At 46.5% G+C, this 24,883-nt stretch overlaps 2 protein-coding genes and 1 long non-coding RNA gene across 3 annotated transcripts in view; 2 read left to right on the top strand and 1 right to left on the bottom strand.

Moving 5' to 3' along the window:
- LOC142877431 (uncharacterized) overlaps positions 1-24,883 on the top strand; it is a 98,798-nt gene that overhangs the window by 48,729 nt on the left and 25,186 nt on the right. Inside the window, exon 2 of the long non-coding RNA XR_012923846.1 lies at positions 7,989-8,066. This is a non-coding gene — a long non-coding RNA (uncharacterized LOC142877431). The remainder of the gene's footprint in view (positions 1-7,988; positions 8,067-24,883) is intronic.
- On the bottom strand, positions 8,352-10,436 carry med10 (mediator complex subunit 10). The gene is made up of 4 exons (XM_076012069.1): positions 10,180-10,436; positions 10,006-10,089; positions 9,285-9,387; positions 8,352-9,078 (listed from the first exon to the last, which is right to left on the bottom strand). Exons 1-4 carry the CDS (start codon positions 10,299-10,301, stop codon positions 8,983-8,985), a joined length of 405 nt encoding a protein of 134 aa, XP_075868184.1. The 5' UTR covers positions 10,302-10,436; the 3' UTR covers positions 8,352-8,982.
- The window catches only part of ube2ql1 (ubiquitin conjugating enzyme E2 QL1), a 17,376-nt gene continuing 3,626 nt past the window's right edge, over positions 11,134-24,883 (top strand). The window contains exons 1-2 of the mRNA XM_076011495.1: positions 11,134-11,576; positions 12,245-13,321. Coding sequence (XP_075867610.1) covers positions 12,557-13,321 — 765 coding nt within the window. The 5' untranslated portion in view covers positions 11,134-11,576; positions 12,245-12,556. The remainder of the gene's footprint in view (positions 11,577-12,244; positions 13,322-24,883) is intronic.

Below are 24,883 nucleotides of genomic sequence, written 5' to 3'. Positions count from 1 at the left end.
TGATTTACTCAATTTAGTTTCTGAAGTTGAAAAGGGGGTCGTGCTCAGTGCTTCTGTAGATATGAGAAGGCTATTAATAGTGTCAGTACAGACAGAATTAGTACCTCCGTCTCAGAGTAGAACCGAGTTGTGTCGATATACTTGATCAATATTTCATTTCAAACCATGTAGTCTGTCTCTGTGAAACTATCCTACAGTGCTACTGTTTGAAATCTGTTGAAAAGCACCTACAAGCTCAATAAAATACTCAATAAATGGATTCGACAGGAGGAGTACATAGAAATAGTAATTAAGGAAGCAGATATACAAATGAGCTGTGCAAAACATACACAAAAAAGTACACAACAATTTATTTTACGTTTTATCATAGATTCATCACACAACGTTTTAATTAAAAAGTGGAAAATATTTTCATAAATTAAATGTAACGTAGAGAAAAAAAAACAGCTTGCCACTTAGCTGCTCCTTAATTAGCTTGTTGGGTTTTTTTGTTTTTTAAACTTGATTACCTTGTTTTTTCTTGGACGCTACTGGTGCGTGAACACCTGGAGGTGGCTTACTGTAGTAAGCAGCAGGTGCCCTATTTTTCTTTTCCCATCAGATTTAATTATATCATTGCAGATGAATCGAGCGGAGGGAGAAAGAGGTCTTATGAATGACGTCTTATTTTAGAGATCGTCGACAAGGAGGAGAGTTCAGTAGTATCTGCAGAAGTGTTTTATCATGTGATTGTTTCATCCACACAGAACTGGTGTTTCAAGGGGGCTGTGTAAGCTCACGTTAGGAACCAGAGTGGTTCTCCCCTCAACCTGGATGCACCACCTCGGCAGAACTGCAACAATGTTGGTCAACTCTCGCTTGCTGACTCCTTATTTACCAGTCTTCTTTTTCTTTCCATCATCCTGTTTGTTTAATGTCTTATTATTATTCTATGGTTTTTATGTAGTTTTATGGCATTGTTACAGTATCACTTTCACACCTAGCATACATACTACAGCATTTTGAGTGTTTTCTTGTTGGACAGATAGAGATCTGTCCAGGAAACGTTTTCGAAAGAATCCATCGTTTTCGTCTCCGTGCAGACAAAGCCATCGTGTGCCCTGGTGTTTCTTTGTTGTTTCCCGTTTAACAATTTAACAGTGTATTTCTGTTTCCAAGACAGAATTGAGTCAAGACAGAGTTGTGTTGTTGCAGTTATAGATTTAATAAATACATAAACATACCTGATAATTTATGTGAATATATTGGATTACATTTGTCGCTATCTGATTCTATTTCCATCAAACTGTTTGCTGACGAATGTGGTGGAGACACAACTGGAAATCATCAGAGTAGGTTTCACATTACTATTACATGTAGTTGTCCTCTCATGCCTTGGTCTGAACCGACTGTGTCAAACTTTTTAACGCTGAAGGCAACGCAACACAACTCCAACATAAAATAAACTGCGTCAATTGATGTTAGTGAATGTAGTCGGACTTATAACTGCAGCAGCTAATGAAGCTGAATTCCCACACAAGATGTCCTGATAACACACGGCCCGAGGCCAAAACAGCCTCTGGCAAATGCCAGCGCGGGTTGCACATATATCTGCGGTGAAAATGTGAGAATCCAGGCCCGCCGTCTTCCCAAGGCGGTGCTCGGCGAGGAAACAAAGGCGCCTCTAATCGCACATCAGAGCGAGGTTCGCACAAGCGAGCACTAACTCACAACCGCGGATGCGAAGTCTCCTGGCGAGGGTAATCGCCGCGTGACGGCAGGTGATGGAAAGCAGTCGATTTCCTCTTTCTTTCCCTTTTGTTCGCAGTGAGCCGGGGCCCGGACGTCACGGCGGGATGAGGCTATTCCCCGCAGCGCCGCTCGGCCTCGTCCGGGCCATTAGCGCGCGGTGGCGCACGTGGGGGACCGTGAGTAAGCGACGCGCGGATGCGGACGGCTCAACGCTTTCACCTCCAACATTTAACGACGAGAGAGTTGGGGGGGGGGGGGGGGGGGCGGGGCCGCCGTCTCCAGACTGGAATAATTAAACCGGGGGGGAAATTATAACCATTTCCCCTCCATACCCGCCACAACCCGCGTCACGGCCGCTCGTCGCCCGCCCGTCAGCAAAGAAAGCCTCGGCCGCAAGCCGCGGTCCGACAAAGGGGAACGAAGAGAGGCCACCGAAAAGTGTGGATGTAATTCACATTTTATTTTTCTGTCTGTTACCTCCCCAGCTCACGGCGGCGTATTGATGCAGCGTCTTCAATTTATGCCGCTCGCGGCAGGTGCGAACAAAGCGGTAGGCCCTGTGAAATTTATAGTTTTCATTAAGTGGCCTTATCATCCCATTATTGGCTGGTCCGAACACACACACACACACACACACACACACACACACACACACACACACACACACACACACAGATGGGCAGTGTGAGAGAGTTAAGTGACCGCCACTGCCTTGACCCTGGGACATTAGCGGTATTAGCAGGACAAAGGTCCAAAAAAGCCTCGACATCTGCAGGGGGTCTCGGGGGGGTGAAGTGGGTCTGTGGATACATTAGGACTTGTTAGTCGTCCTAACAAGTCAATCTAGTAGACAAAACACTATTAGTTTTTGTTTTGCTGCTTTTATCCTCACATTAGTGGACAATTTCTGACTACAATGCCAACAATGGTCACTTTATTAGGCACTCAGGTACTTGAGGTTATTGAGTGCACACACACGCACACACACTGACACTCACAAATTATTTGAAGGTTTGATATGCTCTCCATTCAGAGATAACTTTCTTCTCTGGACGTTAAAGCTACTGCTGCTGCTGCTGCTAAGTTGTGTTGTAGTCAAGACGGCACCAACCGAAAGCAGGACACGGTCAAGATTAGAGAGTATTGAGACCAGAACAAGACCAAAGCATTTGGGGTTCGAGACCAAGACCAGACCAAGACTTTATATATCAAAGAAGAAAAAAACAGGAAAAAGTGACGAGTATCTTTTTAAAATTCAAGTTTGCTTCTAAATGGAACAGCAACATCTCTTTTCAGCAAGATATATTTGAATAATTTTCGTTAACATTTTGCTGCTTTGCCAACTATTTTGAACCGTTTTCAAAAAACAAAATACAAAAAAAAAACTTTGCTTCATAAAATTCAAAAATAAATGAACTAGGAATAAGGGGGTGTGTCACTGGATGTAACAAACAGAGCGTAAAACGGCAGCAGCTGCATTCTTTTCTGTTATTATCGCGTCATTGTAGTGTTGGCTGAGTCTCGACCGGTCTTGATAAGAAATCCGAAGTCCGTCAAGTCCGAGACAGAGACTCACTGCTGCGCCGCGCTGTAACAAAAAAAAAAAAAACACACACACACGTGAACGGCGAGAGAGGAAAGGCATTTAGCGAGAGATTTTGTGCGTGTTGGGTACTGTGGGGGGGGGCTGCGCGCGCACGCGTGTGCACTGACACACAGCAAAAGCCCAGTTTGAAAAGAAGCTGGTGGGAGGGGTGTTTCCATGGAGACCGGGGGCGAGCGTACGGAAAGAAGGTCTCGGCTCGCGCCCGCCGTTGCGAAGGTGGAAGCGACCGTCTGAGCCCCCAGGCGAGACGTTCACCGGCGACAATGGCGCAGACGAGAGCGGGATAGCGAGGCGCTAGGAAGGTTAGCGCCGCAGCCGCAGCCCGAGCCAGCTTCTGCGCTTTCCGTCTGAGGCCCTTTAGCATTAGCATCAGAAAGACATTATGCTAATAGAATCAAAGGCAAGCAGCCCAGCCCCCCCTCCCTCTCCCTCTTTTGTGCTGCCTGCTCCGAGCCGAGGGCACGGGGAGGATTTTACATGTGAACTGCCTCCCTCGCCGTAAACTCTCGGAGCATTTGCATGGAGACAGATTAGAGAATGGGAGGAATGCGATCCATTTCACAAATTAACGGCACGCAGCCGAGCATTTCGAGGTGCTGGCGGAGGAGACGTGTCAGAAAAGGCCGTGAATTCAAAACTCTCTTCTTCTGTTTTTTTTTAAGCGAAGAAGGAAGCGGCATCATTTCATTCCAAATCTCTTCAGTGCTGATGCAGTCACCTCATGTGCAAAACTATATTATAAACTGCCTTTACAGGCTCTGCACGTTTGTCCGATTACTTTGTGTCAACTTTTCCTTATTTGTTATTTAGCGATTTTCATCATGAACTTCACCAGTCTCAGTTGAAATGTACACCAGAAAACTGTAATTATTCCATTTAACTCTGACAACATTCTCCTTTCAAAATGCAAATATATTCAATTCAATCAATTCTGAGTTTTTAATCTCCCTTTCCAAATTCTACCCCTGCCACCTCTAATTGAATAAAAAAGGCCTCTTTGGCTGAACGAGTTAACTCATGGATTCCGCGATATGCTCTAATTTCCTGACGAAGCACAAATATATGGCACAAGTTTTAATTTATTTCACAGTAAAAATAAATGAAGCTTCTCTCACTCTTGATGATGATTAACTCTGTCTGATGGCTTGCGTGTCTTAGACTAAAAATATTCATGATTTTGAACTATTAAGAGGTTACAGAGGAGCTTAAACGCAAGTTCTTTCACAACGATCAGGAATGTTTGGAAAATGTAATTCTCATCCAATATGTTTGGAAGGGGACATCAAAAGTTGGAAGTTGATTAGATGGACCTACCTTACATTCAAGTGGACCAGTCAGACTTATTACTGCTAGCATAGCCAGATACCCACGGATTGAGCCTTCATATTGGGACAGCCTCAGCAGTGCATCGCTTTCAGGGTTGTTATTTAATTATTTTACCATGCCAAAATGCCATATACTTCTGATGAAACACAGCTACTGTAGCATTCACGCTCATCTGTTTGGCAGCAGCTTGGTGCACAGTTGCTGCCTGGCTTCTTTGAGAGTATTTGTAGTACAGCGAGAAGTAATTCCCTTGCTTCCTTCAAATTTTTTCATGTCGTTGAGGATTTTTTTTTTTTTTTGCAGAATAGAAAATACGATTACCATAGAATTTGGCCATTACAGTAGTTGCTCAGCACTGAGTGGTACAGGATATGTGGATAGTGGTACAGGAGGGCAGCATCAGCAGACAGGGAGCTTCCACGTCACTACCTCCACCGTGCAGCCCTACTTCTCAGAATGTGGACATTAACGCCACAGAAGAAGAAGAAGACAGTGTTGGTTTGGGCTGGGTGGGTGGATGTTGTGTCGTGGGGTTGGTGGGGGGGCTGAGATGAGTCATCATTCATAACTCGATACTGAATACAGAGACGTATCTGCTGTACAAGGCTACATCCTTTTTATTGAGCTGGGCATCACGACCTCTTCCCACACACACATTGCTGGCGTCTCCTCGTGAAAGGAAAGTCTCCGTGCGCAAATCTTGAATTAAACAGAAGCTCGGTTTCATTTAATTTTTCGCGTCCACCAATTGGCTCGTTCTTATTGAAATACCGGACTGCTGTGACTCAGACCCGGGGGCTGTTTGCCCGCATGAGACAGACGCACAAGGACCAGCGGTTCAAAGTGGAATGGTTAGAGAGGCAGATGAGGACATTATGCAGAAACAATAACCCAAGGTAACCGCGGTGAACAAGAAGAATGTTTCACTGCGGGTGAAGGACAGGTAACGTAGGGTGACAACAGCATAAAGCGAAGACGGTTTTCTCTGCTGACGTCAGTGTTCATGCTGTTTGTTAACTGGTTTGTTCTTTTCAGCCATTACCTCGATGGGCTGAGCACATTTTTTCAATCAGGTTCAATCCTCGGGGTGTTAACTCGGATCCGCTTTGACCGTCCTTGGCTTCTTTTCTGTGTCAGCTCCTCTGCTGCCCTCCAAGCTGCCAAAGGAAAGTTTGCGGGTTTTTTTAGACAAGGAGCAGGTCTGATGACTTGGTGGCGCAGCGGCATCTTAATAAGCTCCAGGTTTTATCCATGGGATACACGGCCGTGAGTCATCTTAGGAGAGGGCGGGAGCTGTGCTCCTCAGTCCATATAAGGCGGCTGTGAGTTGTGTACCGAGTTAAGAAACCACTTTTGAGACCTTGAGCTGAAGCACAGGCAGTTTTTCGGGGGGGCATGTTTTCTAACAGTAGCAGTAGCTGTGGTTTTGTTGTATTCGAAGCATCCGAGAACATTATCTTCCTTCAGCCTTGAAGGCCACAATCAAACCTAGAGTTTACTTCATTGTTGTTTATTATACCAGCAGTGCACAAACGAGTGCCACTAATCAATAATTACTCTAGTGTCTTTTTCTTGTTATTTCTCTTTTGCCTGATATTGATTTAATCGTTTATTGTGAGCATTTGTATTCATTTATTTACCTTTTAATGAGTATTTTCACTCCTGCCAAGCGACTCTCTGAAACTCTCCCTTTCAAACAATGTGACAATTTCATCATTTCTAAAGTCTTCAAAGGCTTTTACACAATTTCAATTACAGACCAAATTAATAGTCAATGTGACAGGAAAATGGGGATGTTTCATTCACCTTTAAAAAAAAAATGTGTTCAGAAGAGGTATTTGCAAACCGTGCATTGAACGCAGGAATAAAGGATGATGATATATCCAGATATATTTATCTAGATACTGAATTGGACACCATAAGATTCTAGATGTGTTTCGGTGCTCAAATCTGGAATAAGAAGGTCAAGGCAATTACAGAAATCTGGAGAAACTGGACTCTCTGCATGTTTGCATGGTGAGTCACTCCTGGTAGTTGTTTAAAAGCCGAATCTGATCGCAACCCCAAATATTGACATGAGACACATGGGACTGTCTGCGTTTGGAGATACTAAGCAATCGCAGGAGTCAGTGGACGTCTAGGAGTATCTCACAATAGTCAGAACCCAGCCAGGAGCTGCCGTGTTGGGCCATAACCCACCTGATGAGGAGGTCCTGGTTCTCCTGCCACTGTATCGTCGTCGTGGACGTAGACAGTGTTTGGTTACAGCGTCTGGAAGGAAACACTTGAGCTGAGTGACCTGAACAGATCATTAGGCACAGTCCATCTGGAGCCTGTGTTACTAGCGACCCACTGACACATTTACCCTTTCATCATTTATTCATTTTGAACCTCTCTGAATTTACTTGTGAGGTATTTCCAGACAATTCGCCTCTTTGAGTGGCGACATTTGGAGCGTGAGTGCTTCTAAGTTCACATTTGAAGAGTATCTGATAAACTTGGATAATTCCGCTGCTGCTCAGAAGACTGATTCAACGCACTCAAAACCAGGAATGAACTTGACGGAATCGGAATTTAATCCTCCCTTGTACCAGGTTACTGTGGAGGTGCAGGCGGCAGTGATTGGGCTAAATAGACAGGACAAGTGCTTCTGGGAGGGGACACCAGAGCCGCTCAGGGTTCAAGGGTCGCTGGGCAAGAGGTAACATTGACCGCGCTATCAATGGTCACATCGTGATTGAAAAGTGGATTCAGAGGGGGGCTGCAGCTCTATCTACCTCGAGCAGGAGAAGCAGGGATTTAACTTCCATCTAACCAGAGAAAGGCAAGGTGGCTTGTGTAAAAGGTCAGGGCACGAGAGGGAGGGGGATCAGGAGAGCTGGAGCAAGGCTCAAGGCAACAACACCCACGCAATTATCCTGCTCACCCCGGGCGGCCTGTTCACGCCCACACTGAGAGTGAAGCTCTTCAGATCTGATGTGAAAGTGAAGGCATCAGAAAGAGACAATGTGTTTTTTGTTGTTGGCTTGTTTTTGACAGTTTAAAATATTGAAAACCATAAAAAAGAAAAATCAACATCGTTGTACATGAGTCACTTTTTCACAGGATAAGATAGCGATGTAACAGATTAACGGTACAATTATCACATTAAAATTTAAAGTGAATGCAAATAACAATCTGTCCGTCGACTCACAGCCCACTAGAATAAACTACCTTTGCAAAATCACTTTTTACTGCTTGATCTTCACATTTGTACAATTTGAAGTCGTGTTTGGCCTCTTGATGTCAATCTTGAACTTGTTGTCTTGTTCCTCTTTTTGGACAGTGTGCTAAACATGGAGTTTTGGAGATCAACCCCTGGTGACATCACAAAGAGCACTCCTGCGTCACCTCCATGTCGCAGGTTAGTGACGGGAACACCCCCAATCAGGTGTCCGTCGCACCTGCTGAGACAATCCTGCTTTTATCCCCTTCCTAACCGAATCAAAGTTCAACAGGGCCTTTTGGAAAGAGGAACTTTCAGAGCTAATAATGCTGTTTTTGGCAATCTATTGAGTTTTCAGCCTATTGTGTGAAGCTGCTGCACTGGGATGCAGGATAAAGAAAGAAATATTGCCAAGTGGGAAGAATATGGGAGCTTTGAATAAGTATTTCCCTCACTGTGATATACAAAGGGACGGAAAATACGTCTGACAGAAATCCTTTATTCACAAAATTTCTCATACAAACACAACACAAATAAAAAGTGGACTAACTTGTCTCATTTGAAGCAACTGGGCAGAAGAAAAAAGATAGGAAAAAAACAAGATGTCAATATTTCACTCATTACAAACCTGAGCTGTGCGTGGTAGAAATGTATCAAATGGATGATGAGGAGGAGACATTACAAAAAGAGTATAAATATACTGTACAAGTGATGTGGATGATCTTGTAATGCGGAACTAAGAAGGAGGTGCGTTTTCTTGCTCGCAGACAGGCGCGGTAGAATTGGCTTCTGTGGTTTTAATGGAGTTCATTGCAGGGGAGTTTAAAATCCAAGCAACTGGGGGAAAAAAATTTGATACTCTGTGTAATTTAGCCTTGCTGTTGTTTCAAATCAGGTTTAAATGTAGAGAGGCAGGGACCGCATTGATTTGCACAAATGAAATTGTTTTCATCAAAGTACTAATGAGCAGAACCCCCCCCCCCCCCCCCCCCCCCCACGAGTGACTTTCGCATTCTGTCGTCAGCCACGGCGAATTCTGCTGGGTCACACGCCATTTGGGCTTTCAATTTTAAGGGTCACAGGTTTAGGGGTTAGGGTCATGACGCAGCAGCCTCTAGGAGGGGGCATCCTCCCCGTGTATGGCCTTATACTTGGACATCTCCTCTGGGAAGACTTTGCCGAGCTCGGAGATTAAAAGGCTCTTGAATTTCTGTTGAAAAAATACAACAGGAAACGTTTAGTTTAGGTCATTTCTTTTCTTCTTTTTTTTAGCATTTAAAGGCCCAATGTGCAAGATTCAGTGGCATCTAATGTTATGAAGCATTATGCAACAATACGGGCCATAAAAAAAAGAAAAGCATGTATTCATTTAAAACCACTGGTGTCAATGGCCAAGATTTTTAGGTGGCCTCTTACCGTCATGGTGTCAATCTTCCCTTTGACCTGTTCGTTCCTCGCAAGGGCTCTCTCCAGGCATTCCTTGGTGTACAGCTGAGGGTTTCGGCCTTGGTCGATGTATCTATAAAAACCAAGAATATTGACAGTTGAGGAAAAATTGATGTAGAAGACTTCTCTCAAGGCACCAATGGAACAAAATTACTTCTTGCAAGAACAAGTCCAGTTGCCCCAACTCAACCCTTCTGCATCAAGATGACCTGGATGACTGAGAACCTTCACAGACATCTGTGAAGATAATTCTGCATTTAGCTTAATCTAATACATAGTCAGGCATCAGTGAGTGTTCAGTCAATATTTCGTTCAAAACAACTCATCTTAAGTTGGAAACTCTTGGAAGTTTGTGTGTATTTTTTCTTGACTTTTTTCAAGTGACCACGCAGAATAATTAAGGACAACCTGATATAATCTAGAGCATTTGCATGCCGATTTAGAAAGCAGCTTGATCTGATCACAAAAATAATATCATGATATGTATTAGGTGACTTGATTGTTTGCAAGTCATCGATCAAATATAATTGTCACATTTTAGAATGAGGTTTGGTAGGAATTGCGGTTTGGTTTTAACAGACCACAATCATTTGCAACAGTGGAGCAAAGCAGGATCATGATGGATGTGGGAAAAACAATCAGCTAACTATTAATTAACCTTGAAAACGAAAGCGAGCATTAATGGACTCACTCAAAAACCTCCAGCGGCACGTTGATCTCGTGAAGCTGCTGACGGCACTTTTCGATGTCCTGTAGTCCGGATATCATGAAATTCCTGGAAAATAAATCGACATCATTTGTGGATTAACAAAACGCTGACCGGAATAGAAACCCGCTTTCACGTCCGAAATCAAGCATAGCTCACAGTTTTTGGTTGAGTCCTGCTTGGCTACTCGGCTGAAAGTCGCTGACGATGATTCCCAGCTGTCGAATGTTCTCGATAAATTTCTCCAGATGTTCCTCCAAATTATCAAATTTTTCAGCCATTCTGATTAACAGTAACTAAACCATGAAAAAAAAGACAACCATACGTGTTAAATGGCCGGTTTTGTGTCAATCGGTCGCTGTTTACTATCCGCCGCCTGTCCTGCGACAGTCTTACTTGACGGCAGCAAATCAGCCAATCGCTGTGGACGCTTTTCCGCTACCGTGGTAACAACCAATGGCATGTTACCGTAAAGTGAGGCTGTAGAAGTGTCGTGGTTAACGGTCAAGCGAAGCGATATTCAAGATGTATACCGTCATTCATACATAACCGCAAAAACTGAACAAGATTTTTTTGAACCAGGATTATATCGTTCAGTAAAAACGTACGAACAATGACAACAAACTACCGTTTATCGTCCGTTCGTTTGCGATATACAACATAAAAATAAACTGATTCAAATAGTGTTGTATTTAGATTACGTTCCCTTCCCTTTAGGGGACAAAGGCTCATGTGAAAAGGAGGGTTATTGAGGGTTTTTTGTTTGTTTTGTCTTTTTGTCTTTTTAGCTAACAATATCATACCTGACCACATTCACGGCATTAAAAGCATGCGCCCAAAGTGAAAATAGTGTGAAAGTGACGGCTGTTTTCACTCGTTTCCAGCGTTTCGATCACTTGTACTTTCTGTGTAAACCAGGAACACTGGATATAAGCCATGTCTCTCCAAAACAAAGTGCTCTGATTTCCCCCAAGCATGAACACAAATACATACGTATTTTATTCTAAACGGATCCTAGACCTTAGCAACGTAAAGTTTCATTTGGACTTTTAACGCGTTCTGTCGGACTTTCTCTTCAACCTCTACGGACCTTTTATCTTCCTCGTCGCCTTCGCCCCACCTCCACATGCACACCTAGTGTGACACTTTAAATCCAGTATTATTTTAAACACAAAAAACACAACACACAAACACGCCCGGTGGATGCTGTGGCTTCCCACACTCGAACTTGCAGCGGCGAGATTTTATTTTGAAAGCGTGCAGCAGTGGCGCCGTTTCCGGCGATGACGACCATCGGGCTGAAACATCATCTGTGGGCAGTGCTCCGTGCTCGGCTGCATTAAAGCAGGAGCTGGCGCGGCTGCACAGACGCACGTCAGAGCCTCTCCTCCTCCTGCTCCTCCTCCTCCTTCTCTTCTTCACCTCCGCGGCTCCCACCGACTGGCGGCAGCCTCTCCCTTGGATGCTGGAGCCATTTCGGACTCTTTTTGTTGCGCGAAGCGAGGACGGCGTCCGGGGACGTTAAAGGGACGTTGTGTGAATTTTCTCCGTTCGAGGTAAGAACTGACTTGACCGCTTTTGCTCTTTCTTCTTTCTTTTTTTTTTTTCCTCCATCGGCTCGGATAGTGAGGGTGCGCGGGCGGGAGAAGACGCATAAAGGGGGAAAAAATGCATGGTGATGTCGCGATGAATATAATACACCAACACAGCTACGGGTACTCGGTGGCGATATTTTCGATATTTCTGTAGCTTTTTTCCAAATTTGCGCTGCATGTCATTGTTTATTTTGCGTCCGCCGGGTTTTCCTCCGCAATTTCTGCGGCGTGATGCGCGAAGATGACGCTTCCATCCGTCATAATAACACTGCAGTATGTATTCCTCTACCCACACATCGGTTCGTGTCTTCAAAGAGAAATCACCTCGATGCCTTTGCGTACTGCGCCGTCCTATCATTGCAGTCGGCGTCGCTCCACTTTCATATATATATACATATATATACATATATATATATATATATATATATATATATATATATATATATATATATATATATATATATGTGTGTGTGTGTGTGTGTGTGTGTGTGTGTGTGTGTGTGTGTGTGTGTGTGTGTGTGTCGTCCGAGTTCTCTGCCGGATCTGCTCCGTGTATTTATTTATTTATTTGCAGCATGAATGTAAATCTAATCGCAGGCATGTATTGTTTCCCACCACCTCCTCTGTAGTCGAGATGATGCACTGAGGAGAAAACCCAGGCTTCCCACTGGTCGTGCTCATCCCTGGCTGCAGTGAGCGGAGGAGGGACTGCGGTGCAACAAGGTTAATCATCATTGGCGGCCAGAAACGAGGGGGAGAAAGAGAGAGAGAGAAAAATTGGGCTTTATTGTGGGGGGGTTTCATCCGCGAGGAGCGAAAGAGATCGACGCGAGCGGGTGAATCTTTGCCCCCCCTGTGCTGGGCAGATTCGGCGCAGGAACGATTGAAGACCCCCTCCCCGACCCCCCAAACCCACCCCCCCACCACCCTTTCGACACATTATGGCCACCCTACTGCGGAAGATCGGTCTGATCCGCCTGCACGACCGGGACACCGAGGACCCCAAGCACCACCAGGGCTCGTTAAAGGGCACCAAGGGCAACCAGAAGAACAGCAGCAGCACCAAACACTGTCAGACGGCCAACGACGCCAACATCCTGAGCACCCCGGAGATCAAGGCCAGGAAGCTGGACCAGCACGGCAAGGACAAGGCGTCGCGGGACAAGGATAGACAGGGCAGGGATGCAAAGGAGAAGCAGCAGGGAGGAGGTGGGGGAGGTGTAGGCGGAGGAGGAGGAAGCGGCGGCGGCAAGGCCACCAGCGCCTCGTCGATAGCGCCGGCGTCGGCGGTGGTGGCGGCGGCGCCCCACCACCGGCAGCAGCACTGCACCCAGGTGCGGACGCGGCGGCTGATGAAGGAGCTGCAGGAGATCCGGCGGCTGGGCGACCACTTCATCACGGTGGAGCTGGTGGAGGACAACCTGTTCGACTGGAACGTCAAGCTGCACCAGGTGGACAAGGACTCGGCGCTGTGGCAGGACATGAAGGAGACGAGCACCGAGTTCATCCTGCTCAACGTCACCTTCCCCGACAACTTCCCCTTCTCGCCGCCGTTCATGCGCGTGCTCACGCCGCGCCTGGAGAACGGCTACGTGCTGGACGGCGGCGCCATCTGCATGGAGCTGCTGACGCCGCGCGGCTGGTCCAGCGCCTACACGGTGGAGGCGGTCATGAGGCAGTTCGCCGCCAGCCTCGTGAAGGGACAGGTGAGGCCCCTGGGGAAGAGTGGGAGGGGTGATTGTTTACTACCTGGGAGGGAGGGGGTGATGTGTCTGTGAAGGTTCTCAGTCATCCAGGTCACCTTAAAGTGGAAGGGTTACGTTGGGGCAACTGGACTGGTTTCTTCAGGTCTGAAGAACTGAACTGAACTGAACTGAACTGGTGAAGCCTTTCGGATGAGAGGTGAAACGTTTTCAAGATCACAAGGACAAGTCCAGTTGCCCCCATTAACCCTTGTACTGTACCTGGAGGGGGGGGGGGGGGGGGGGATAAAAGTCACCTTCGCTAATGATGAAATTGGGCGTTTAGCAGATTCAAGAACTCTTATTGGTCACATCATGCTCACGCTGGATGTGCAGTGAAATGTGAAAGTTGGTCATGCTGACCGGAGATGGTGCAATTCAGCAGCAAAAAAAAAACAATCTCAGCAAAGAAGGAAAGAGGATCAGGAAGAATCTAAGATAACACTATTGTACACAACAGTGTTTTTCACCTTGAAAATTCCCATGGCACACCACCAACCAAAAAGATTATAAAATGACGCTTTTTAGCCTAATGATGACGATTTACTCTCCTAATTTATTTCTCCTCTCTCGGTGTGAAACCTGGGCTTGTTTAGTTGCGCACAAAGCTGATATCCTGGGAGGAATTGAGGGAGGTAAAAAAGGTCTCATATGCCTTTTAAAGCACAATGGAATGTTATTATATTTCTTGGACCAATTAAGTGAAATTGGATCATTTTTCATAGCACACCTGACATTATCTCACGGCACACTAGAGAGTATACAGATGTTGAAAAACACTGCTTTATACAACCCTACATATATTTCTTATCAGGACAAAAGAATCACATCAACTCTATGTTCTTCTACTAATACAAAAGAAACAGTGAGCTGTTGCAGATTAGCATCAACACGCGGCAATTGAACTGTGTTTTGTTCCTGGTGTTTGTTTTGGTAACGTGACGTGGGCGGTAAATAAACAGGACAACAGGATTAGTATTTACATCAGAACAGCAGCCCAGATGATGAAGCTGCGCTCCTGGGGTGGGGGGGCGGGGGGGGTTGTTTCTGCTGTGACGTCACTGCTGGTGCAGAAGAAAGGCATGAGATTACGCGGTGGGGAGGGGGGGGGGATTCACATTGGCATGTAAATGTGCTATGATTTTGCATCACTGTGCATCCCGACCATTAGGTGGTGCTAGACCCCCCACGCCGGGGCCTTTAATATGCAGAGACAGCGAAGTGAGCTCGTCTCGTTGGCAGAAACTGGGCTCGGCTTGACGCGCAAAAAAGTAACGACGGATTTTTGTGACGGGCGGTGATGAGTGGGAGCTGTCCGTGGTGTCGCCTCGCCCGTGACTGTGAATACTAAAAGTCCTCGTTGTGACTTTTATGGCAGCCATTGCAAGCAGCGAGAGGTCTTCAGTGCAGTGCGGTGTTGCTCTTTTTCTTCCTTTCTTTTTTTTTTTTATTGCATCCATAAATCAGCATCCACTGACAACAGAGGCCCCGCAGCCGTGCACACTGACTCTGAGCGCTTCTTATATTGTGTTCCTGCTGCTGCCGCTATTGCTGCTGCTGCTGCTGCTGCTGCTGATGTTGCTGCGGCTAAAATTCACCAACAAGCAGGTGACGGTTGGGCGAACGTGCGGCGATGAAAAGATCGTCAGCGGCTGATTGAATGGAGGAGGTGGGCTGCCTGCCTGCCTGCCTGCCTGCCTGCCTGCCTGCCTGCCTGCCTGCCTGCCTACCAGCAGCCCTCAGCGGCTCAGCCTGACTGGATTATGTAATCCCATCAAATCTGTTTTTTCACGTCCTCGGGAGTACCGCAACGACATTGGCAGCGGCTTCGGCTTCCCGCCCTGGTGGGGAACGGCCAAAAAGTACTGTGATAGATGGATAGAGTAGAATAGAATAGAATGGAATAGAATAGATGTGCTTTATTGATCCCAAATTGGGGAACTACGCTGTTGCAGCACTCGGAACAATCCACAAAAAAAACTATAGAGACAGACAGGTACTTAATTCATTCCGAAGGAATGTCAGTCATCCGCAATGAGTTCACAAAAAGTGCATAGAGAGGAAAAGACTCATTGAAATAAAGAAGAAAAATAGGATAATTAAGGAGTGACAATAGCCACTGGTGCCACAGGTTTGTTCAAATGATGAACACATAGTCTCATAGCTTCCTGTTTGTTTTTGATAACCCCCCCCCCCCCCCCCAATTCATCCTCTCCATGTACTCTGTGTGTGTGTGTGTGTCTGTGTGTGTGTGTGTGTGTGTGTCCAGAGTCAGCAGCGCTGTGACAGGGAGACCTTATGTAAACTGTCACACAGGGCCGCTCGCTCTCCCTCTCGCCCCGGACACCCGCGGCCTCGGCTGCTTTTTAGTCGCTGGTGATATAACCCGAGTGATGTCTCTCTCTCTCTCTCTCTCTCTCTCTCTCTCTCTCTCTCTCTCTCTCTCTCTCCCTCCCCTCCCCCCAGTCCTCCGTGGTCATTAAGCATCTGTTCCCCACGGAGGTCACGCACAAACTGCGCCCAAAACACTGAGTCCGAGCACAGCAGAGAGAGAGAGAGAGAGAGAGAGAGAGAGAGAGAGAGAGAGAGAGAGAGAGGAGAGAGAGAGAGAGAGAAGAGAGAGAGAGAGAGAGAGAGAGAGAGAGAGAGAGAGAGAGAGAGAGCATCTTGATTTGCTGCTTGAGACGAGCTCGCGGCCCTGCAGTGCTCCCTAATTACGTTACAGTGCCTCCCTCCTCTTCCTCCTCTTCGCTCATGGAAACAATATTGATTAATTATCCCTGTGTGGATGCACTGAGCGGCCGTCTGCACATCTGTGCTCGTGTCTTCGTTATTTATCTTTTCTTTTTTTGGGGGGGGGGGGGGGGTTGTCTTTTTGTTGCACTGCCCACGCTTCCTGTCCTAATTTCCTGGACAACACGAGCGGCGCTGACAAGCTGAGCGACGCCGGAGTGTATTAATACAGGCTTGGGATGCGTGCGTTGACGGAGCGCCGAGGTCGGAGTCAACGCAGCTCCGGACACACACACACACACACACACACACACACACCTGCGCAACACGTGTGTTGACTGAAGGCAGCCATCAGACATTCAGCCTGTTTTGGCTGCTGCGCCTCCGTCCGCCTCTGAAGCAGCGCGAGGCTTCGACATTTTAAACAGTTTATCAACAAGTGGTGAAAAGCACCAGCGTCTCCTCAGTTTGCCGCCTCAGGCTCCTCCAATTAGATCTCCGTTCCCTCAAAAAGCGAGCCGCCCGGTCCGGTTTTAGCTCCGAGTCGCAAAGCTAGCACGGAAGCCACGCCGCAGGCTGTTGGCACTTCTTTATTTTTCCTACATGTGATATTGTTAGGAAAAAACAATTAGTGAGGAAACAGGGGATAATAGATGGATGGTGGATTATGAAAGAGACGAAGCCTCAGGGTCGGAGCAATGCCGATAGAGAACTCAGCCATCACGAGGCACCGACAGAAAGAGGGAGTTTTATTTTTAATTTTTTAATCTGTTCTTATAGCAGTCACTGGAACATCAGAGTCTGATGCCACTCAGTGCGTTATTTATGATTAATAGATCCATTCAAAGTGCAGGGGTTTTAAGATGTGTTGGAATTATTATCGACATTCTGAATATTTTATTACTATCAGAAATTCCAGGACCTTTCTAAGGTTTCTGAGACTGCACTCGTTTGCATCAACTGGCTCTTAATTGTACTTGCATCTTTAAACTGTCGCGGTTAATTATTTATTTTTCCACCGAGCCACAGCATGACTTTTCTGTTTATAGCAAACCAAGTCATAGCCCTCTGTTTTCATCGTTCATATGCGGCCTGTTGAGCTTTTTAATCCGGCCCGCCAAAGAATTTATATTAATAGTAAGTAAGTCATAAAGTAGCTCATCATTTCAATAAAGAGCTAAATACCGTGGGGCTTCGTAGACAGATATTTTGTTTCAACGCTTTGGTTCATTTTCAGTTGACGTGTTTTCTGCATATCCCATGATGTATTTCCCTCCTGTGAGGTGGGTCACCAAAACACTCCATCGCTCTCCTCCTGCCCCCCCGCCCCCCCGTCACATTTTAGTCCCCGTTGTGGCCCGCCAGTCACCGGTCTCCCCACCCCAGGTCCATCCTCTGCGTGTTAAGTGGAACTTTGTGAGGGGAGGAGGAATAGGAAAAAAAAACCCGGTGGCGTCGCCCTTTAACGACCCCTCCTCCGCCGCTCCCACGGGGTTCCTCTTGATGATGCGGCTGCCGGTGATGATCGTGATGTCATCGATCCCTGCGCGTGTTTATCCTGACCCCGTTAAGCGCACGTCTGCGTTATGCAACAGCCTTCACCCTTCACCCCTCCAGTGGCGCGTCCCAACGTGCACTGGGGCCTTTTCTACCCCCCACCCCCTCTCCCTCCCGGCTCCACCCATTGACTGATCTCCGTTCACACGATTACCCAGCAGCCACTTTACACGAGTGGTGCGCCTCTCGTTGAACGCGGCGCTCGGCTGAGATGGACAAACACTGACGTGGCCCCTGCGTTGGCTCGGGGCGTCGCACTGAGCTAAACGCCACACACACTCCAGCAGACATTCTTACGCCCTGCGGCTTCCTTCTGTGATGCGGGGACGCTGATAAATGGTCTGAAATTAGCACAACGGTGCTAATTTCCCCACGGCCTTGTTGTGTCATATACACACAATATTACTTCCACACACACACACACACACACACACACACACACACACACACACACACACACACACACACACTGGCCGAGACTTCACCTCATAGGATGCAGGCTAAAAGGGGGGCGAACTGCACCTCGCGTCTGTCGGGATGAGTCACTCGACGGCGGTGCCATCAGTCACTCGTTGCCGTTTGAAGTTTTCCGGTCCCGGATGAACTCGGAACTTAAATTTGAGTGAGAAGAAAATGTTCCGTCTCGCTGCGCCTCACCGCCGCCTGCGTCTCAGATAAGCCTCGAGAGTCCCACTCTTGAGAGGAGCGCGGCGTAGCAAATTAATGTCGTCGGCAGGCCGGAAATATCCACCGAGCTAACGTATCTTCCTTTTTTTTTTTAACAGCCATAACGGTGAAAGCTCTGTTTTTTTTTGTGTTGCATTCACATTGCTTTAGAACATTTATATAACAGGGATTATGTTTAAGAGAATGTTTAATCGTTTTTGTATATGGACTTAAGACATACATTTAAAGGAAACTGCTTGTATTTGAAAAAACAAGCGGTTTGCAATGACAAAAGGTCGTGTGGAGGGTAGACTTAAGGAGACAGCCGTGTTTCCAGTAGCCCAGAACGTAGAACTGCTTGGAGTTCGGATTTTAGCTGAATATTACACTTACAAATATGTGAAATTAGGTCAAAAAAAAAAAAAAAAAAAGGTTTTCGTGTTGCTTTAGTTACCTTTAAAAGCTACCAAATCTAACTCGTAACAAACAGGACCCATTGTGCGACATCAGGTTGCATGCTTTGCTACGTCATTGTGAAAAGGCGTGATTAGCTGCGACACAGATTGATTGAGGGCGTTGAAAATCTGTGGCAACCGCGGCTTCAGTCAGCAGGGAGTCGGGGCACTGTCACTGGGCAAAAACGCTGCACCGGTAACTTGCGCTTCTGAATTTGAATTGACGGGGAAACGCTGCATTCTCACTGCAGGGCGGGAGTGTTAATAGAGGCTAAACTTAGGCTAATTTAGCAGACGGCAAACAAGTTTTAGCGAGGTTGCTGTGGCAGCTCGCAGCTCATGTGTCGCCCCACACCCCGAGACTCCAACATGGTGGCCCATTCATTTCAATGAAGCTGCTCCCCCAGCGCATTACGCCGAAACTTTTTGACTTCTTCTTTAAAGGCCCCATAAAGCATGCGCAGTCGTGTCACTTCCCATCATGCCTCTGTAACTCACATGATCTGTTTGGCCAATCAGAACAATCCTGGAGAACGTCGCTTACAGACACGTCAGAACGAGCCGAGACAGAACAGATTTTCTGGCTTTTATCATTTCTTTAAACGACTAAAAGACCATGACTGAAAAATCTACAATATAAAGATTTGCTTTGAATCGGGTTTCAGGGCACAGTCGTCCAGACGTTTATTTTTGTACTGCGGTCCATGGAAGAAATGCTTTTTTGGGTCCATGGGATTTTTCCGCTGCAGTACTTCGAGTGGCCACTGGGGAAAAATCGTCACGGCGGCATATTGCCAATCCGGTATCCAGTTGTTATAATACATCCATGTGTCGCACACGCATGAGAAGAGTTTTTCCACACCGTCTTTTTCATGCAAATATTAAAAAGCCCTCTCGAGTTTTTTTTGCAAAAAACGGGAAACGTTCCCACGTTTGTCTCCCTGCAGGCCGTTCATTCCGAACTCTGCAAGAACACTTTTTGGGTCATGCAGTGCGATTTAGCCACACTGCACCAGACTGGGCTCCTGAAATCTGCCAACGTGAGAACAAATAGCTTCCTGCGGTAAACGTTTGTTGAAGCTGGGTGGGAAGAATAGATGGGGGTGGGATTGATTTCAATATTGATTGATAAACAAAGTCGGACAAAGTGGACAAGCTCGTCCAAACGCTTGTGCGCGCAGACGGGGACAAACGGGGAGCGATGACAGTGTGGCTAAACCCCCCTGTGGTGAAATGAGGCCAGTGGTGCTACAGGAATGGAAACAGTATCCCTAATCTCCAGATCATTCAATGTTATCACCTCATCTCCCTCTAATACCCTGCTGAGCCAGAATAGCCCGGCGTGCCCGCGGTTCGCACAGAGTCGCCATCAGGCTTCCAAATTGCACGAAAAAGGCAAGACGGAAAGTGACAATGGTCACCGTTGTTTTGGTGCGTTGTTTTCCCCTGTTTTTTGTTCTGATTTTGTCCGTCTCAGTGAAACTGAGTTGCAGGAGTCCTAGTAGTTTTGGAGCCAGTGGAGTGACTCAGTGGTTTTATGGGTCCGATCGATGGTGAAAAAAAAAATAGCATGTTTTCAACTCCTACACAAACTTACACACAACAGATTGGTGCTAAGCGTGTATAGTTCATGTTTATTGTTCGCACATATTAGGTAAGGCGTGATAGTAGTGGTCTGTGCTAGCTCAGAATCCTTATTTGTATCAGGGATGATTTGGGTTCTATAACAAGCGAGCAATTAGCTATGGGGGAAATGATTCACCATCGCATCATTTTCAGTTTGCAGTAGATATTTTGGTCCATCAACATTCTTTCTGCCGATATTGTTAAATATAATATTAAACACTAAACTACAGTAGCTAAGCTGGCTCTGAAGCATGGCATGGTTCTCACAAATGCTGTTTTCAGCACAGATTGTAACCCTTACTTCTTAAAAATGTAAGTATTGGATACAACAAAAACTCTTACATCTTTTTGTTGTTGTTGTTGTTGATACATGCATGTTTTGAAGGTTTACCAGTTTTAGAGCCAGATGTGCTTGCGTTAGTTAGCACTAGACTGCTGCCTTTGTTCCAACGCGCTTGAGCTAAGCGAGCTGTACACCAAATATATCAAACTTCTCATTCATCAGTCTCTCTCTCTCTCTCTACTATTTTTGCCAGTTCTTTTCTATGCCGTGCACGACAACACACAGCTGAACCTGCTTCTTTTTGTTGTGTATTTATTCTCTATGGCGACACAGCATTGGTAACCTTGGGCACCAGGTGGAATTTGTCCTCCATACTTGGGATTTTATTTATCCGCTGGAGTGCACAACAGGGCGTTTTGTAAAGGGGAGGCAGGATTTGGTTGGTACGAGGTCCGAGCGTCTGTCTGTCAAACTGTGTGTCCTGCTTGCTTATCTGTGTCGCCATACCTTGATGCTAAGTGGCAGGCCGCAGTGCACTTTGGTGTGAACTGAACTTCCGTGGGTGAAAACATTTGGTATTGGCATTTGGTCCTGGTCTTTGTTATCCTTTCATGAAATATTTTCTTTGTCCATGTCGTAGCTCATCTCTTTCTGTGCGTCGCCTGCTTCCTGCTTCCGTCCCCGCCCAAAGGAAGCCTAATTGGCTACCCTATCAAACGGCTACCTGAAATAGCTTTCTATCGGAGATGAGGCGGATACGCAAGATTCCAGAGCTGTGATTCATTTTAAAGTTCTAGCGTTTAAAGTGCCGGGCCGTGTTTGACGACATGAGCTCATTTGTACGCCGCTCGTCTGTCGTGACGGACTTCAAGCCGCAGCGACAGCGATACAGACGGCGCGCTTTCCTTTCACGCTCCGACGCGTACGTCTTCGGCCGCATACGTTGTTGTTTCCTTGAAGATGGCCGCTTGTTGTTAGCTTGAGTGAGGCGACGCTCGGGATGCAAACATCGACCGTTACGCATGGCGCGGCTCTCAGCCGGGTGATTTTCAGGCCATTTCGGAGAGAATTACCCGCCCGCGCGTCCATTTAGCCGTCACGTTTACGACCGTTCTTTCCGACGGCGGTCTTTTCTCACTCCCCCTGCGAGTCCAACATAGCCGAGTGCGTGTGTGTGTTTCCACCGGTGATGGAAAGTGACATCCTAAAAGCCCCGTCCCTGCCTCCTAAGCTTTGATCTAATGTTGGCCAACCCACATCCACGGCCCCGGTCCTGTCAACGTCTCCCTGGCAGCGGGGCTGCATGTGCTGGCCCGCTGCCGTGGAAAGACATTAGCATCCCGAAGGTTCCGACTGCGCCATCAAGAGAAGCGTTGGCCCTTTCATCTGCAGCGCAGCCGGAAAAACAATACGTTGGCATTTGTGGTTTGTCAGTTTTCACACACACAAAATAAATATTCCTTATCTTCAGACCCACAGAGAGTTTTCATTTTAATACACCAGAGGGATGAAAGAAGCAAAAAGACAATTTCATCATTATTATCATTTAAAGTTTAATTTCTTTTTACTTACTTGCATGATATGGAAGAATCACCGCTAGGATGAAAAGCAGCTCTCTATGTGTGAGGTGTTTAACAGTTAACAGTTGGTTCCTGTTTTTTAGGTCATGATTCAGCAAATGAACCACCCCCCCCCCCACCACCATCCCTCTCACAACCCCTGGAGCGTTTTGCTCACAGCCAGCTCCTCTTTAATGACTTTTGATCCAGGCACTTTGCCTTTTGAAAGGTTAAGCCAAAACAAAGAAGACACTGTGTGACATCAACATGGCCTCTGGGACTTTTGTGGGTGTGTGTGTGTGTGTGTGTGTGTGTTGTTTTTTTTCTTTCCTCACCAGGTTCTGACATTCTTTAGGCCAGACTTGTTAATAGGTATATTGAGAGGGTTGATAACGGCCTCAATTCCCACTTGTGGCAAATAGAAATTACGCCGTAACGCCGGCCAGATTTAGGTGGAATTGGAGGAATCTTTTTACCCCTTTAATTTAGCGTATTAATAATGTGGCTCAAGGGCAGACAGCTTGTTTTTATATTGTCACACTCGCACGATGAGCTTGTCTTTGAGAAGAGAAGAGGTAAACGAAACCAGCAGAACAATTGTTCTTGACGAGCTGAGGCCGCAAGGAACCCGGCCGTTAGCTGCATCAAGAGCTTGAACTGTTCGCTACATCAGTAGCTGCGTTTCCGTTACCCCTAGAATTATGCAAAACCTAAATATCGCAATGAGAAACTGGTCATGGAAACACCTAAACTTCAAAAAACCTCTCAAATATGGCTAAAAGATTTTGTCGCTCTCATGAGGTGGTCTTTCAGACGTATCCATATATAGGTGTAAACGCAAAAGTGTCATGCCATGTCGTGGAAACACTTTTTTTTTTTTTCGCATTTACACGTCACTGGACCTGACGCACGGGGTCACGTGACCAGTTCACCGTCAAGTGAAAATGGCGCGTTATGTTTGGACAAAGGAGGAGACAAAACATTTTTTACAAGTAATCAAGGAGAAAAATATAACAGCCATTCCTGACCGCAAACAAACGTAAACAAACACTTCACACCATTCAATGGGAACACCTGCAAATTGCAATTGTACTTTGTCCAAATTTGAGAAATATCGCTTTTATTTTGCGAAAAAAAAAAATGTCATGGAAACGCAGCGGGGGTCGATTCGGCAAACCCACTTCTATTCAGCTTTTTATTTTGCACATCATTTCAGGTTCGTAAAAAGGCGAAAACCACCTCATGCTAATATGCTAACTTTATATATAGCAAATTAGACACGGTTGTTTTGAATCATGCTGTTTCTGTAAAATCTCCTCATGCTGTTACTCTTACCGAAATGACAAATTGAACCAGGAAGACTGTTTGACTTGTTCCCATTCTTTCGCATTTTCCCTTTCGATTGGCTTTGTGTACACAAGGCAGAGCATTCACACACACTCACAGACAGGGAAAAATCCCCCTCAACCTGTCTGGGAATGCGTCATGAAATTTCACTGTGAAATTTATTAAATGGTCAAATGAAAGAGAAGGCCTGTGAAGTCCCAGCGAGCACGGCGCACCACGGAGATACGCTGCATTATTCTAGTTTGATAAACACTTGTTTGCCGCCTGTTGCCAGGCAACACAATAATACCGCGGCGAGATACAGTCGCTAGGTTGGTTGAACCTTGCTGAATGCTCTCCTCCCGTTGGCCCAGTTGGTTTCTCTCATGTTAGAGTGCAGTTGTTTGGTTCATTTTAGAGTTATTGTTATTGCGCGCGTCACAGGTACAAGCGAACATAATAGGCTGCATCCAACTGAAAGTGCAGGGTAGGGAGATATACTGACAGGCAGTCTAGGCCTTTAGTGACGTCGTACTTGGTCCTACCTCAACTAATGCCTCCCCAATGTACCATCAATACTGTCAAAACTCAAAATGAAATGCAGATTTCTAGACATTAGTCAACAAAGTTTCAGTCCAGCAGAAGACGCAGCACTGCTGCTGCCCACCTCAGGGAATGGGTCAAATGCGGAGGACAAATTTGGCATCCTTTGGGATGGAACAATCACCGGGACTTTAACGTAACTCCAAGTAGCGCAACCAAGTGGATGACATGAAGAAAACAAGCTATAGAGCAGGCATGGCCAAACTACGGCCCACGGGCCACATCCAGCCCGCGGCGTGTCTCCGTGCGGCCCGCGTGAAGGCAGTCAGAACCCCCCCCCCCACCTAAACTTTGCCGACGCGTTAGCGTAGCGCGACAGCGATAGCGTGCTTCCGCCCCCCCGCTCAACGAAAACAAAACAAAAAAAATGGCGGAACGCAACGTCAATTCACCCCCCCCCCCCGTCAACGAAAAAAAATTCCAGGAAGTTAGCGCTATTTCCAACCAGCATCCCCTTCCCCCCCCCGTCAACAAAACTGTCGTGGCCCACGAACACAATGCAGTCTGTCATCTGGGCCCCATTGCAAATAAAGTTTGGCCACCCCCTGCTATAGAGAATAAGTTTTATCATATTTACGGGACTAAAATGTACTTATTTTGAGTAGGTTTAGGCCAGCAGAGAAGGCCTTGCTGGCCACCACTGTTAATATGTGCGTGTGTCCTCTATTCCCTTTAAATGTGAACAACGATGCAGTACGAATGGCAAAATGTGGAGATG

Source organism: Nelusetta ayraudi, unplaced genomic scaffold, assembly GCF_046127955.1.
Source record: "Nelusetta ayraudi isolate G7.1 ecotype Tasmania unplaced genomic scaffold, CSIRO-AGI_Nayr_v1 ptg000135l, whole genome shotgun sequence".
Classification (NCBI taxonomy): domain Eukaryota; kingdom Metazoa; phylum Chordata; class Actinopteri; order Tetraodontiformes; family Monacanthidae; genus Nelusetta; species Nelusetta ayraudi.
The sequence above is the reverse complement of the archived record's forward strand: the minus strand, read 5'-3'. Positions and strand labels throughout refer to the sequence as shown.

What these genes read in the sequence shown, in the direction of transcription:
- med10 (XM_076012069.1), bottom strand. Translation starts at nt 10,301, where the DNA reads ATGGCTGAAAAATTTGATAATTTGGAGGAACATCTGGAGAAATTTATC. An exon ending in GTGCCGCTGGAGGTTTTTGA is followed by an intron (nt 9,388 to 10,005) that starts GTGAGTCCATTA and finishes TGGTTTTTATAG; the next exon opens with ATACATCGACCAAGGCCGAA. An exon ending in GGAAGATTGACACCATGACG is followed by an intron (nt 9,079 to 9,284) that starts GTAAGAGGCCAC and finishes TTTTTTCAACAG; the next exon opens with AAATTCAAGAGCCTTTTAAT.